The sequence below is a fragment of the Lithobates pipiens genome, unplaced genomic scaffold (assembly GCF_037356315.1).
Source record: "Lithobates pipiens isolate NorthernLeopardFrog02 unplaced genomic scaffold, aLitPip1_a1.2 Scaffold_25, whole genome shotgun sequence".
In the NCBI taxonomy this organism is placed as follows: Eukaryota; Metazoa; Chordata; class Amphibia; order Anura; family Ranidae; genus Lithobates; species Lithobates pipiens.
The window spans coordinates 82,194,858-82,212,222 of record NW_027507787.1 but is presented as its reverse complement, the minus strand read 5'-3'; the positions used below and the strand labels follow the sequence as shown (position 1 = coordinate 82,212,222).

The window sequence follows — 17,365 nt, the reverse complement described above, 5'->3', positions numbered from 1 at the left end:
ACCGTGCAACACTCTGCAATGCTCTGCAACACCCTCCAATATCCTGCAATGCTCTGCAACGCAATACTCTGCAACGCCATACTCTGAGATACCCAGCCATACTCTGATATACCCAGCCATACCCAGCCATAGTCGGTGATACCCTGCAATACCCAGCCATAGACACCCCCCCCCCTCCCGCCGCCCTCCGGTGCTTCTACCGACTCGCCAATACTATCAAATCCAGAATCTTTTTTTTTTTTTTTTTTTTCAGGCTTCCCAGCTTAGAGGTGAGATGCGGGGTCTTATTGACCCCACATCTCACTGTAAAGAGGACCTGTCATGCCATATTCCTATTACAAGGGATGTTTACATTCCTTGTAATAGGAATAAAAGTGATCAAAAAATTTATTTTTGGGGAAAAAAATGTCAAACTAAAATAAATAAAGTAAAATGAACAATAACATTTTTTTTTTTTTTTTTAAAGCGCCCCTGTCCCCATGTGCTCGCATGCAGAAGCGAACGCATACGTAAGTCCCGCCCACATATGAAAACGGTGTTCAAACCACACATGTGAGGTATCGCTGCGTACGTTGGAGCGAGAGCAATAATTCTATCCCTAGACCTCCTCTGTAACTCAAAACATATAACCAGTAAAAAAAAAAATTAAATCGTCGCCTATGGGGATTTTTAAGTAGCGACGTTTGGCGCCATTCCACGAGCCTGTGCAATTTTGAAGAGTGACATGTTAGGTATCGATTTACTCGGTGTAACTTCATCTTTCACATTATGCAAAAATTGGGCTAACTTTACTGTGTTTTTTTTTTTTTTTTAAGCACAAAACTGTTTTTTTTCCAAAAAAAAGCATTCGAAAAATTGCTGCGCAAATACCGTGCGAGATAAAAAGTTGCAACGACCACCATTGTATTCTCCAGGGTGTTTGCTAAAAAAACATATATAATGTTTTGGGATTCGATGTAATTTTCTAGCAAATAAATGATGATTTTTACATGTAGGAGAGAAATGTCAGAATTGTCCTGGGTGCTCCAGAACGCCTGATGGCGCTCCCTGCATGTTGGGCCTCTGTATGTGGCCGCACTGTGTAAAAGTCTCACACATGTGGTATCGCCGTACACGGGAGTAATAGCAAAATGTGTTTTGGGGTGTAATTTGTGGTATGCATATGCTGTGTGAGAAATAAACTGATAATATGACAATTTTGTGAAAAAAAAAAAAAAAAGTAAAAAAAATCTTGATTTTGCAAAGAATTATGGGAAAAAATGACAACTTCAAAAAACTCATCATGCCTCTTACTAAATACCTTGGAATGTCTTCTTTCCAAAAAGGGGTCATTTAGGGGGTATTTGTACTTTTCTGGCATGTTAGGGTCTCAAGAATTGAAATAGGCCGTCAGTACTTCAGGTGTGATCAATTTTCAGATATTGGCACCATAGCTTGTGGACTCTATAACTTTCACAAAGACCAAATAATATCCACCAATTTGTACTTATTTTTACCAAAGATATGTAGTGGTATAAATTTTGGCCAAAATTTATGAAGAAAAAATTACTAATCTGCTAAATTTTATAACAGAAATGAAGAAAAATTCATTTTTTTACAGAATTTTCTGTATTTTTTCTTTTATAGCACAAAAAATAAAAAAAACAGCGGTGATTAAATACCACCAAAAGAAAGCTCCATTTGTGTGAAAAAAAGGACAAAAATTTCATATAGGTCCAGTGTTGCATGACTGAGTAATTGTCATTCAAAATGTGAGAGCACCGAAAGCTGAAAATTGGTCTGGTTATTAAGGGTGTTTAACCACTTAAGGACCGCCGTATTGCCATTGTACGTCAGCACAATGGCACAGGCAGGCACAATCACGTACATCTACGTGATTGCCTTCCAGCGGGTGGGGGGTCCGATCGGACCCCCTCCCGCTGTTTACGGCGGTCCGATTCGGTCCAGGAGCGCTCCGTGATGAGGGGATGGCCGTTGGTTTTCGGCCACCCCCTCTGGATCGCTCCTGGCCAATGAGAAGCTTCCTCCCCTGTGTATTGTTTACACAGGAAGGAGGAAGTGATGTCATTCTCCTCGGGGCGGTCTTTTTGACCGGACATGTAGGTACACACAGGCACACAAACCCCCCCCGATCCCCCCCCCGATCGCCCCCCGATCCCCCCCCCCGCCCCCCCTCCCCCCCCCAGTCACAGTGTCACTGATTGCATTGATCATTTCTTTACTGATCAATGCATTCAGTGTCAGTTGTGACAGTAAAAACTGTCAGGACAGTTAGTGTTAGGTCCAGGGTAGCCCCCTATCACCCCCCAATAAAGATTTAACCCCCTGATTGCCCCTAGTGTTAACCCTTTCACCCCCTTTTGCCAGTGTCACTAAGCGATCATTTTTCTGATCGCTGCATGTGTCGCTAGGTAGCTAGTTATTTTTTTAGGTTCACCGCCAGGTTTTTATATCGCTAGGTACTCCGATATACTACCCAATAATGGTTTTAACCCCCAGATTGCCGCTAGTTAACCCTTTCACCCCCTTTTGCCAGTGTCACTAAGCGATCGTTTTTCTGATCGCTGCATTAGTGTCGCTACAGTCGCTAGGTAGCTAGTTATTTTTTTAGGTTCACCGCCAGGTTTTTATAGCGCTAGGTACCCCGATATACTACCCAATAATGGTTTTAACCCCCTGATTGCCGCTAGTTAACCCTTTCACCCCCTTTTGCCAGTGTCACTAAGCGATCATTTTTCTGATCGCTGCATGTGTCGCTAGGTAGCTAGTTATTTTTTTAGGTTCACCGCCAGGTTTTTATATCGCTAGGTACCCCGATATACTACCCAATAATGGTTTTAACCCCCTGATTGCCGCTAGTTAACCCTTTCACCCCCTTTTGCCAGTGTCACTAAGCGATCGTTTTTCTGATCGCTGCATTAGTGTCGCTACAGTCGCTAGGTAGCTAGTTATTTTTTTAGGTTCACCGCCAGGTTTTTATAGCGCTAGGTACCCCGATATACTACCCAATAATGGTTTTAACCCCCTGATTTCCGCTAGTTAACCCTTTCACCCCCTTTTGCCAGTGTCACTAAGCGATAATTTTTCTGAACGCTGCATCAGTGTCGCTAGTGACGCTAGGTAGCTAGTTATTTTTTTAGGTTCACCGCCAGGTTTTTATAGCGCTAGGGACCCCCATATACTACCTAATAAAAATTTGAACCCCCTGATTGCCCCTAGTTAACCCTTTCACCACTGATCACCGTATAAGTGTTACGGGTGACTCTGGTTAGTTTGTTTTTTATAGCATTTTATATTCAAATCCGGAAGGCAGTGCTTGGTTTTCGGGGTCCCGTACGTGGATAGGCTCCCAAAAAGTCCCCCACATGTGGTATCCCCGTACTCGGGAGAAGCAGCAGAATGTATTTTGGGGTGTCATTTCACATATGCCCATAGCATGTGTGAGCAATATATCATTTAGTGACAACTTTGTGCAAAAAAAAAAAAAGTTTGTAAAATTCCCGCAACTTTTGGCAAAATATAAAATATTCCATGGACTCAACATGCCTCTCAGTAAATAGCTTGGGGTGTCTACTTTCCAAAATGGGGTCATTTGGGGGGGTTTTGTGCTATTTTGGCATTTTATGGCCTTCGAAACTGTGATAGGTAGTGAGGAGTTAAATCAAAAATTTGCACCCTTAGAAATCCTGAAGGTGGTGATTGGTTTTCGGGGTGCCGTGCGCGACTAGACTCCCAAAAAGTCCCACACATGTGGTATCCCCGTACTCGGGAGAAGCAGCAGAATGTATTTTGGGGTGTCATTTCACATATGCCCATAGCATGTGTGAGCAATATATCATTTAGTGACAACTTGGTGCAAAAAAAAAAAAGTTTGTAATATTCCCGCAACTTGTGGCAAAATATAAAATATTCCATGGACTCAACATGCCTCTCAGTAAATAGCTTGGGGTGTCTACTTTCCAAAATGGGGTCATTTTGGGGGGTTTTGTGCGATTTTGGCATTTTATGGCCTTCGAAACTGTGATAGGTAGTGAGGAGTTAAATCAAAAATTTGCACCCTTAGAAATCCTGAAGGTGGTGATTGGTTTTCGGGGTGCCATGCGCGACTAGACTCCCAAAAAGTCCCACACACGTGGTATCCCCATACTCGGGAGAAGTAGCGGAATATATTTTGGGGTGCAATTCCACATATAACCATGGCATGTGTGAGCAATATATCATTTAGTGACAACTTTTTGTAAAAAAAATTTTTATTTTTTTTTTGTCATTATTCAATCCCTTAGGACAAAAAAAATAAATATTCAATGGGCTCAACATACCCATCAGCAATTTCCTTGGGGTGTCTACTTTCCAAAATGGGGTCATTTGGGGGGGATTTGTACTGCCCTGCCATTTTAGCACCTCAAGAAATGAGATAGGCAGTCATAAATTAAAAGCTGTGTAAATTCCAGAAAATGTACTCTAGTTTGTAGACGCTATAACTTTGGCGCAAACCAAAAAATATACGCTTATTGACATTTTTTTTACTAAAGACATGTGGCTGAATAAATTTTGCCCTCAATGTATGACTAAAATTTAGTTTATTCGATTTTTCTTATAACAAAAAGAAGAAAATATACTTTTTTTTCAAAATTTTCGCTCTTTTTCCATTTATATCGCAAAAAAAAAAAATCGCAGAGGCAATCAAATACCATCAAAAGAAAGCTCTATTTGTGGGAAGAAAAGGACGCAAATTTCGTTTGGGTGCAATATTGCATGACCGCGCAATTACCAGTTAAAGCAGCGCAGTGCGAAATTGCAAAAAGACCTCTGGTCCTTAAGGTGTTTATTGGTCCGGAGCTGAAGTGGTTAAGTGCCCAGTGGTCAAGTGGTTAATGAGACACAATGTATATGGATAGGGACAATTGTAGACACACACCCACATTCACTCAGGTTGAACTGGATGGATTGGTGATGTAACTATGTAACCACATGGTAATCATGAGGCTAAAACAGCTGACACAAGCATATCAACAGGGACACTGACTGCTTGTGTTAGCCACATTATTTCCATTGTTGCTCTTAATAGAACACAAGGCTATCCAGGTTACAGTCTGGATCATCCTTCCCCACATGCCGGCTATCAGCGAAGAAGTGTATTTACATACAGCTTTAATGACTGGTCCACACATCAGTTGTGAGTGCAATTCCAGTTAACTTATTTATTTACTTAAAGGTGATTATCACCCATATATGCTCAGATCATAATTTAATTTCTGTATATTCTGCTTAGAGTTTACTATACCCCAAAACAACTCCACAAAATGGGTAGGCACCTAGATCCATTGTGTGGTAAATGTGGACTGGTTTCTCAGGATCTCATTCATCTCTTTTGGCAATGGCAAAAGCTTGATAGGTATTGGAGTGGGGTTCTTACCCATCATGTCTATTAAACAGCTCTTCCTCTAGATCCAATTTGTTGCCTGCTATGTGTTATGGAGGAGGTGATTCCAATAGCCTTCTCTCAGGCTCTATTCCAGGCTAGGAAAGTTATTCGTATGGGGTGAAAATCAGCCATTCCACCATCTGTTAAAACCTGGTTGCATCATATGGGGAATTTGCTTCTTCTTGAATGGTACATATACCAGCACAGGGGTAGGCCAAACAAACTTTGACAGATTATGGGCTCCCTGGCTTGACATTCCGGAACTAAGCCATAGAGAGCTCTTTATCAGGAGACTTCTACAATGCCCCTCTGGCTGAAGGCACCCCCTGGTATTAAATATATCAGAGGTCTCATTGAACCCTGAGGCTGTACTGTTTGGTTCACTCCTTATGTTCACTTTGACTGCAACACTGTATGACTGAAGTTTTGCAGTACTGATTTAGTGAGATGCTTGAAATACTGCTATCACTGTGATGCAAATGATTGTATAATGTTTATTGCTATATCACGCTTCACTGGATTGTTTTTATTTGTGTTTTCTATGCTTATCTGCAATAAAACCTTTTCTGATATAAAACAAAATATTTCATTTCAATGCATGTACAGAGAACAACATGTATCATCCACTGTTTTTATTTACACAATATTTCCAAAAGTATTGGGACAGCTGCGTTTACACACACATGAACTTTAATAGCATCCCAGTCTTAGTCCGTAGGGTTCAATATTGAGATGGCCCACCGTTTGCAGCTATAACAGCTTTAACTCTTCTGGAAAGGCTGTCCACAAGGTTTAGGAGTGTGTCTATGAGCATGTTTGACCATTCTTCCAGAAGTGCATTTGTGAGGTCAGGCGCTGATGTGGACAAGGACGCCTGGTTCTCACTCTCCGCTCAAATTCAGGACTCGATTCAGAATTCAAGGTCGGTATTCTGTGCAAGTCAGTCAAGTTCCTCCACCCTAAACTCGCTCATCCATGTCTTTAAGGACCTTGCTTTGTGCACTGGTCCAAATCATTTCGTGAAAAGGGGATTATGGTGAGGAATTGTTTTTTCAGGGTTTGGGCTTGGTCCCTTAGTTCCAGTTAAGGGAACTCTTAAGGCATCAGCATACCAAGACATTTTGGACAATTTCATGCTCCCAACTTTGTGCAAACAGATTGGGGATGGCCCCTTCTTGTTCCAACATGACTGCGCACCAGTGCACAAAGTAAGATCCATAAAGACATGGATGAGTGAATTTAGGGTGGAGGAACTTGACCGGTCTGCACAGATTCCTGACCTAAACCTGACACTTTTAGGATGAATTAGAATGGAGACTGCAATTGTCCAACATCAGTGCCTCACCTCACAAATGTGCTTCTGGAAAAATGGTCAAACATTCCCATAGACCCACTCTTAAACCTTGTGGACAGCCTTCCCAGATGAGTTGAAGCTGTTATAACTGCAAAGGGTTGGCCAATGCAATACTGAACCCTACGGACTAAGACTAAAGCGGGAGTCCGCCGGGACTCCGCGTTTTTTTTTTTTTAAAAGCCAGCAGCTACAAATACTGCAGCTGCTGACTTTCAAAATAGTGACACTTAACTGTCCAGCGCGCCCGCGATGTCGGCACCCGAAGCCGATCTCTAGATCGTCTCTCGGGTGCCGCCGCCGCCATCTTGGGTATGGGAATCAGGAAATGGAGCCTTTCGGCTTCATTTCCCGGTTCCCTACTGCGCATGCGCGAGTCGCGCTGCGCAATAAGGACGGTCCCCGCTGCCTCTGGGATCTGTGTGTTTCCCAGCAGGCAGCGGGGCACTTGAGGAAAGGGGCGTAATCTACGCCCCTTTCCGCAGAGAGCTATCCCGGAAGTGGGTGCAGATACCTGTACTGTACAGGTATCTGCACCCCCCTCCCCCCTGAAAGGTGCCAATTGTGGCGCCGGAGGGGGGGAGGGTTCCGATGAGCGGAAGGTCCACTTTAGGGTGGACCTCCGCTTTAAGGCAGGGGTCCCAATACTTTTGGCAATATAATGTGTGTGTGTGTGTGTGTGTGTGTGTGTGTGTGTATACACAACATTCATAAATCCACAGTCCAAATAAAATATCCTTCAGTGACGTTTGCTGTGCCAATCAAATTGCACCTAGTGCGCATACAGATTTGCCCTCATCTTCTTAGGTGGACCTCACTATTTGACTACTAGATGTCATAAATAGCACCACATCAAAATCTGTTCCTCTCTATTTTGCAGTCTCAGTCCCCCTCCGAAGAGTGCTCCAGGTCCCATATGCTCGATGAAAAACATAAGAAGACTCCATACTAATTTACCACCAATTTATTGAAAATAAAAACAAAGCTTCTCCAAATTCACTCAATAGCTAATAAACATGTATAAGCAGATTCACTCAGAGCACTCAGTAGAGTGCAGAGCACTCCAGATCCCAACATTTACCAGACAACGGGCTCATCTCACAATGGGACTGGCATGGTGATGTCAGAAGGCTCCTCTCACCTTATACATTGCATCCTTCTGGACTTTCTCAAAGACCTTTGTGTGTTTGATGTGAGTGCATTTGGAGAAACTTTGTTTTTAGTTTCAGTAAATGGGTGCTAAAGCACTATGGAGTCTTTCAATGAGCATATGAGTACCTGAAGGGGGACCATAACTGCATAGTGGTGTGGAGCAATTTGTGATGTTTATGGTCTCTTTTTATTAGTGAAGCCCACCTAAAAAGGTTAAGACACCTCTGTATGCTCACTAGATGCTAGTTGATTAGCAAAGCAAGAGTCACTGAAGGAGTGGGAAGATTTCACACATTTTCCTTGGAATTGAGACACTATGATTTTAGTTGGACTGTGGATTTATGAATGTTGTATATATCAAGCACTGTTGAACTGTTGATGTATATATATATATATATATATATAAAAGCACGGTGGTTGGTTGTTTTTGTACATGCACTTGATACGAGATTATGATCTGAGTATATATGGGTGATAATTTACTCTTGAGTATTAATATTTCAAGCTGCCCTGCCTGCACCACAAGACAAAAAATATAACTTTCACAGTGTGCAGCAATTCACAAGGGTTATAGCTACTCTTAGATCACACAGGGATTGATTAATAAATAATTGTGCACTTTGCAAGTGCAGTTGCACTTATTTGCCTTACTAAATGTAATGTGGCTCTGCCTTTAGCAAATCTGCCCAATAGAGTTAAATTACCGTATTTAAAGGGGATAGCATGGGAATAATATTTCTCATCTGAACTCCTGCTAATTATTTATTATTGTCTTATGTGCATTTTGTTCTTTTATCTTATGTCATTGTATTTAGTACCTCGCTGATGTACTATACACAAAGCTGCAAGAATAGGTGTAGATCATTTATAGGCATCTGGAATTCACAGTTTTCCTCTATCTTGCATTACTCAATGACTTTTATTGATCACCCCTTTTAATTAGGGCCTTTTGGATCTAGGGTCACCTTCTCAATGAATGCAGCCCGTGTTTTGTTGTTGTTATTCATCAAGTACTTTAAACTTACTTGCTTGTTGTTGAACCGGAAAAGCTATAAACACGCTAAAAGCACAAAATGCTACCAATAATAATATGCAATAGAATTCTATAGCTCAAGCTGTTCGTACTCTAGTAGAATTTTTTATGATATTTTTTAAGAATGTTCATCCTATCAACTTATCATAAGAGGGGTTAAATCCATATTTGTTTTCAACTGCACTGATGAGAAAATCCAAAGGCACAAGATGAAAACCTTTTTTAACAATGAATGTGTTTTTTTTTCTTCTGGAAATTCCATTAACTGCAAAATCAAATGTTAAAAGCAAAATAAATCCTAAAGTGCTTTTGAATAGCATTCACCAGTCATCAAATGTACTGAGAACTTTTGCATGTGTTTTTGTTCTTCATTCAAATATTTGTTTAAAAAAAATCAATTAGCGTGGTTAGCTTTAGCATTTTATTCCTTGCTGTTGCAGGGATTTTATTTTAATTTATATTTGTGTGGTTCCAACTCTCTCGCTTTGGGGTTGATTTACTAAAGATAGACTGTGCACTTTGAAAGAGCAGTTGCGCTCATTTTCCTTAGTAAATGTAATGTGGTAAAGATCCATTTTGTAAAGAATACCCGAACAAGTGCAAGGAAAATAAAAATAAAACACTTTTGCTTGCACACGATCGTATGGTGGAAATCAGCAGAGCTTTAACACATTTACTAAGCTCTGGGGCAAAATAGGTGCAACTGCACATAAAAAAAGGCATATTCTATTTGCCTTTAGTAAATCCACCCCTGTGTGGCACAATGTGCACCATTTTGATACAGTTAGTTATTGACACAGGTCAGTTAGTTAAAACTTATTTTGCTTGATCTGAGTACCTGAGTACCAATGCTTACCCAATATGTTCACAACAACAACAAAAATAAAATTTTATGTAACCATGAAAGCTTTACTTTATCTTGGAAAAAAGTTATTTGTGTAAGTTGACAACTTTGTTATAGGGCGAGATGGTAAGGTAATGATATATCAGATATATAGTACATAAAATCTTATTTCAGAAGTGCACTCTTGTTATATAAAGAATTAGTGATTATGATGTGACATGTTTTAAAAGGGATATGCGGGGGAAATAGGAGCTGACTGTAGAAGTTAATTGAAAATCCCATTATTTAAAATCATGCTTACCGATTCACTATCTGAGACAGAAGGCATGGGTCCTTTAAGTCTGGGGTGCCCACATATGTCAGAAGATTGACTGCAATGACTTGTAACAGTGGAGCGGCGAGAAGATGGATAGCTGCTAAAGGATCTGGAATCTTTACGAGTCACTCGGAGGATTGGTCTCAAACAAGGAATATACTTTGCAATTGCCATCCTGTTATAGAAGAACTGGATTTTATTAATCATATATTTTTTAAAGGAGTATTATGGTCACAGCATACACTTTCATTTTATAGTAACAGCATTGTAATATCAATACAAACAGCAGTTATTTAAAAAAAAATCTAATATAAACTTACTTGGAAACGTTTGTCATGTTGTGATTTCTGCCTATTTGCTGGCCATATCTTTCCAAAACTTCCTAGATTCCCTGATTCCATGCATGCTTTACAACTTTTCCTCTACCATTTACCTAAAAATTCTAAGGACTACATATCCAATGGTACCTTAGTTAAGACCTGATTAATTTGATGAACTCAAATCATTTCACTGTGAAATGCCCAATGGGGAGTTCCAGTGAGATTCAAAAACAAGATATATTATTGTTTCTTTACGGCAGTGGTCCCCAACCTTTTTGGCACCGGGGACCGGCGTAGTTGAAGAAAATTGTGCCAAGGCCCAGTGGGGTGTTTGCGGCTTTTCGCGGGCAATTTATCGGGGCGATGGCTGGCGTTGGCGCTTCAATCATCCCGGCACCATCATTGATATGATGTTAGGATGATTGAAGTGCATTATTTCTATTATTACATTGTAATATATAATGAAATAGTTCAACTCACAATAACGCAGAATGTGCCAGAGTGTCACTTTCCATGTCGCCTGTCACCAGATGCAGATTGTCACTTTCCACGTCGCCTGCCTTCAGATGCAGCTTGTCACTTGCCATGTCGCTTGTCACCAGAAGCATTTTTTCCCTTGCCACGTTGCCTGGCACCAGATGCTTTTTTGTCCCTTGCCATGTCACCTGCCACCAGATGCAGCTTGTCCCTTGCCATGTCACCTTGCCACGTCACCTACCACCAGATGCAGATTGTCACTTGCCATGTCACCTGCCTTCATATGCAGCTTGTCACTTGCCACGTCATCTGCCACCAGATGTATTTTGTCCCTTGCCACGTCACCTGCCACCAGATTTGGATTGTCACTTACCATGTCCCCTGCCATCAGATGCAGCTTGTCATTTGCGAGGTCGGCTGCTATCAGATGCAGCTTGTCATTTGCGACGTCGCCTGCCATCAGATGCAGCTTGTCATTTGCCACGACACCTGCCACCAAATGTGTATTGTCACTTGCCACCACATGACTGTTGTCACTGCAGTGGTGGCAACACAGGTGTGCACATTAGTTCAAGCCTGGACTAGTGGGTAGTAAGGAAGAACAGCGGTAATGGGGGGGCCCGGTCATCAGATGCAGCTTGTCATTTGCGAGGTCGCCTGCTATCAGATGCAGCTTGTCATTTGCGATGTCGCCTGCCATCAGATGCAGCTTGTCATTTGCCACGACACCTGCCACCAAATGTGGATTGTCACTTGCCACCACATGACTGTTGTCACTGCAGTGGTGGCAACACAGGTGTGCACATTAGTTCAAGCCTGGACTAGTGGGTAGTAAGGAAGAACAGCGGTAATGGGGGGGCCCGGTAGTGAGAGATGATCTCACCTGCCTCAGCTTCAACAGTGTATCAGTGTTCTGCCGCGCTGTGTCAGCAGAGGAGCAGTAAAGCGGGCAGGCAGTGAGATATGATCTCATCTCTCTGTTCCCCCGCCTCACCTCCAGCATTATAGCATCCCCCTGTGAGTGCGGAAGAGCGGCGATGCGGGCGGTTGGAGATGATCTCATCTCTCTGCTCGCTCGCCTCCGTATAGCGGCCCCGCTCTGAGCGCGGAACAGCGGTGATGCGGGCGGGCGGTGAGAGATGATGTCATCTCTTTGCCTGCTCCGCCGCCGCTCATCAGAGACAGTGCAGCCTTCGCGGCCCGGCTGCAAGCAGGCCACGGCCCGGCAGTGGGCCGCGGCCCGGGGGTTGATGACCCCTGCTTTACAGTAAAAAATATATTTCTATTAGTGGTCCGTGTGCAACAATTACATAATCAATCATATGCTCTGGTAGACAGACATGGCTGTCTGTCTTTGAATTCTTCAGTGAGATAATGCAGTGTGAATTGCTTGAGAAAAACCTTTCTGTCATTCTGTTACCAGACTTCTGGACCAGTGTCTGATACCTGTATATGTCCTCAACCCATTTTTATAAAGATCCCTGTGTGCTGCCACTGCTGACCTCTTGTTTGATCTTCGTCTCAACATACAATTCTGTACCTTGTCTTGTGTCAATCAGTTGTTGCAAATGTAGATGTAGGTGAGCACCTCAACCTTGGAGCCGTCTACAAGAAAAGCCCATCACTTCTTGAGTGGAGCTCTGATACACACTAGGCAGCTCCTGAGATTCTGTACCTGGGCCTTCTTTAGAGGCTATATTTACCTTACAATGCAGAAGGATCTTCTACTACTTTGACATTTTGAATAGACTGGTGTTGTTTGTGTGTGGGGGAAAGGGGAGAGGGTTAGAACCCCTATCATGATTTTTATTGTTGTCACTGTCCCAGTTATGTAGATTCACCTTCTCTTTTTGCCCTGGTGATCATTGTTAATAAAACAGAAATTAAGGAAAAGAGAAATATTCACCAGCACAAAAGGCAATGGTAAATCTTGCAATAGAGACACTTTGACAACTGTCTGAGAATAATTTAACTCACTGTCAGGAGCATATGCACTCCTGCTCCTTTATAGCTCCTGGTTCCAGCATCCTGGTTTTGGCTGTGGCATTCTCCTTGTCTGTCTGTCCACTTGGAGGGTGGTTGATTCTGGTCAGACTCTGGGTGGAGAGCAGACTTGATTTGGGTCAACAAAACCTTCAGTCTCATGCTTTTGATAGAGTGTGTTAGAGTGTATAATACTTGATCAAGCTCCCTGTTTGTCTACCCTGCTCTTTTAGATTGGATTTTCCTCTTTATGACCTTGGACGGGATAATGGCTGTTCTCTGAACTCTGACTGTCTTTTACCTGGATGGTCATTAAACCACTCTACCTGTCTGTCAACTGCAAGTACCTGTTTGTTTTGCTCAGTTTTCACCTGCCCTGGCATGGAAACCAAGCACTATAGTATTGTGTATAAGTCCTAGGGGCAACCGATTACCTGTAGACCTGCTTGCCTTATGGGAAAGGGGGCTACTATAGGTGAAGAACACCATAGTAAGCTATAGTGTCTGACCACCTGCATTTTGGGTAAGCGTGACACTCACTTTGTTGAGATTTTCTCTCACTTCCTGCTGTGTATCTGGGACAGGAAGTGAACATAATTCTTCCTAATGGGCAAAGAAACATACCTTCTCTATTAAAAAAAGAAAAACACACTACTATAAAAGCAATGTAATGGCTTTAGAAAAGCAATTCTACTGTGCTGGTATCAATGTCCTCTAGTGACTGCAATTGCATGGATATTATCCGTTCAGTTCACTATACTTTTGATTTATGTATTTCTATAGTTTGATAAAAAATACTGTATCTTGTATTTCAGGAGTTAGATTTTCTCACATTCAAAAAAAGATATACTTCCAGATTTCCAGACTAAACCACTTAGGAGACATGTTCAATATTGCATGCATTATGTTTATTCATGGCTCTATTCGGAATCCCTTATAATACCTTACCATCTCCCCTCATGAAGGTCTGCCTAGGACATTCTATTTCATTGCTTGTGTCTGCTTATTACTGCTGATTCCCTAGCAAAATGTAATTTCTTATTCTATGTGTTATTATTTCCAAAAAGCTTATTATTTTTAGATCATCAGATAAGACGTTTTATCCTAACAAGGTAAAAAATAGAATGAAATTATAAGAGCATGAAGCTACATTTTTCATCACTGTTTTGCTAATTTTTATTCTGGGTTCAATGCCAAGAGAGCTCTTTCAGAGCAATGGGCAGACAATAAGATGGATGCCTGCTGTGAATCACAGGATTGTAAACAAGCCACAGTGCCCAAAAATGGAGACACCGTGTAGTTCTATATCAAGCAAAAACAAGATTTGGCATCTATTTTTCTCATCTGTAGTTAACAGCTCAAAGGTTGTATTCATAATTACATGTGGTGATGGTAGGGGTCTTGTTTGTACCATATGTACTATATGTTATCAGTGGATCTTAAATCAGAGAACTTGCCATCCCCTAAATAAAGTGTCTCCTAATTCTGCCTTCAAGGCCTCATTCACATGGGCATGGATGTCTGTTTAGGTGCATCCAAATAGACTTGAATGGGGTTCCTGCATACAGCACCTGCCAAGTAGGAACAGATAAACAAACTGCCCATTCACAGTGCATGGGCATTAGCGCCCATGTGAATAAGACCTAGGCTCCCACAAAACATTATGTGTTACAAAGTTTCCCATTGCTGAAACTCTGATTATTCCCCCTGTATACATGAGGCTGCCTGAAAATCAAGTGATATAGGCAGAGCTTAAAATGTGTCTAAAACCAACTTTTTTTATATAATGAAAAAGGGTTAGAATCTCTGTCAAGTTTCAATTGCTGTCTGTGTCCCCAGAAAAAAGGAGGGAAAATCCAAAATGATGAGTTGACACTAGAAAAGAATTAAAGGAAGAATCTTCCCATGGGAACACTTGTTCTGATGGCAACTGTCCAAGAGGGATCATTCTGCACTTTTGAGAGATCTCTCTTTACTTCCTGTTGTGTCTACCAGACAGGAAGTTAAGGAAAATATCTTCAATGGGGTAAAAAATGCCAAACAAAGATTTTAACAAATCCCTATTCTGTCTAAAATGAAAAAAAAACATTTTTAGATACTTTTTCATGATGAAATCCACAGGATTGATTTACTAAAGGCAAATGGCCTGTTCACTTTTGCAAGGAGATGTTCCACATAGCTTAGTAAATGTGAGGACATTTCACTTTACAAAGAATACCCAATCATGTACAAGGAAAATTAAAAAAAATACTACTAAAATTAAGCTAAGGTAAGTTTCTCTTTGCAAAGTGAACAATCTATTTGCCTTTAGTAAATCAACCTCATTGTGTATCTGCTATAGTCTTTCTAGTTCAACACTTTCACACAGTTGACAGCCATCACAACTTAGTATATGAAATCAATAATTTTACCAATTATCACAAGCCTACCTGTATTTAGGATGAGTAATGGCATATATTATTGGATTGTGAATGGCAGATGCCTTTGCAATCACAGCAGGCACAGAATTCATATATGGTGTTAACATGTTTGCATACCTGTGGAAGAATAAGAAAAACACGAGGATTAAATAATCACAGACATTACAAGTCATAGGACTTATTTACCCCTTCTCACTAATTACTTCTATTTCTTCTGTGATGTTCCTTTTATGTATTATTAATAATCGTTTTCACTTCATCGCTCTATAGTAACAAGTGTCCCAAGGTCTTTTAACCCTGGACTGGATATATAATGCATCCAGGATGTGACAATTGCTGTACTGAGGGAAGCCACTTATTGTTCTGGCACTTAGCTTGGGAGGCCACAGGTGCCCATTTGAAGGTTGGGTCTCTCAGAAACTGTTCAAGCAAGAGCATGTAGATAGGCTTCTGAGAGCCCTCAAATAACAACTGTATATGGAGAGAGATAAAACTACTGCTTTAGGGTATAAGTTCACAAAAAATGAAAAGATGAATTACCAACCTTCACTCTCTCCATTGCGATCACTTTCATTGCCTATGTAGTTGATGCAGTGGTTTGGATATATTAAAAGCCTCAATTTTCTTCCTTGTCTTTTCTTGGGGATCCAGGATGGATAAGAGCGAATCTGGTGAAATTGGTCTTGTGACTGTTTAGAATTGCTCTAATCCATCCCCAAGAAAAAAAAGGGAAGGAAACTCTCCAGACCGCTGCACTGGCTGCATTGGAAGTGACAGCTAATCAACCACGTTGGTAAGTGCAGTAGCAACTGGGGGGTGGGGGGTTGTAGGATGTTGGTTCACATTTTTATGAAAAGGTGACCTTACACTTTAAGTAAAGAGGCTGGATCTGTTTTAAATTGTATTTCTTGTACCCCGCAAGTGTGGCCGGGACAAGGTGTGGGTAGAGGAGGCGACTGCCCTTAGTGCAGCATGTATTGTAGGGATGAACCTGAACCTAAAATGGATTTACCAATGATCAACTACTACATTGGAGGTTCTCAGAGTCAGAGCTGTGCTTTTTGTGTGTTTGCAATATATTGTAGGGATGGGGGTGCCCCAAGTTCATTCTACTATAAGGCTGACAGAAGTAGTGAAAGCCACACCACTACTTCTGTCAGCAGGGAGAAAAGGAGCAGGATGGGCTATCTCTCTCTTCTCCTCCTCACATAATGAAGGGGGTGTGTAATTTGCCATCTTTGCCCCAGGCACTGGATGATATTGTCCAGGCACTGCCCGCAAGGGAAAAAGGTGGATTCACACTGCTGCAGCCTGCATGGTAATGCACACACATAGGCCAATATAATTTCAATTTTCCTTTCCAATTCCATAGGTATGCATAGGTGTGAACTTATGGTAAAGAATAGGATTTTGACTTCTAATGCATCTTCATGCAGAAAAATGCATGAAAATGGACAAGTGTGAATATACTCTTTTCTTGCTAAAAAATAAACATGAATGATTTCCCTTTAAACTAACAGTGCCCCACAATGGCACTACCTACACTGTCTTTAATGTCTCGGAAGGTAAAGAACTCCTTGTGGAGTTGGGACTTTTGGATGCGGTTGCGGAGGCAAGACCTACTACTCCCCATGCTTCACCTATCTGGGCTACTCCTGCAACACATCAAGACCAAAGAAGATGGCGATAATCCTTCAGAAATATGGATGCATTATTAAGACCCCTTTCACACTGCCACTCCCATAGCGTCGGTGGTAAAACGCCGCTATTTTTAGCGACATTTTACTGTCGGATTTGCAGCACATTTCGGCTGCTAGCGGGGCGCTTTTACCCCTCGCTAGCGGCGGAGAAAGCGTTAAAACCGCCCGCAATACGCCGCAATAGCAGTATTTTGCTGGCAGTAATGCAGCGCTGCCCCATTGATTTCAATGGGGAGCAGCGGTGGAGGAGCGGTAAACACACCGCTCCAAAGAAGTTGCTGGCAGGACTTTTCCTGACATCCTGCCAGTGCAACGCTTCAGTGTGAAAGCCCTCGGGCTTTCAC

The 17,365-nt window shown here is 41.7% G+C and overlaps 1 protein-coding gene across 2 annotated transcripts in view; it reads right to left on the bottom strand.

The window, feature by feature from the left end:
- OPN4 (opsin 4) overlaps positions 1-17,365 on the bottom strand; it is a 174,803-nt gene that overhangs the window by 17,090 nt on the left and 140,348 nt on the right. For both annotated transcript variants that reach the window (XM_077454605.1, XM_077454604.1), the window contains exons 7-8: positions 15,331-15,438; positions 10,107-10,296 (exon numbers count right to left, since the gene is read on the bottom strand). In XM_077454605.1, coding sequence (XP_077310731.1) covers positions 10,107-10,296; positions 15,331-15,438 — 298 coding nt within the window. The remainder of the gene's footprint in view (positions 1-10,106; positions 10,297-15,330; positions 15,439-17,365) is intronic.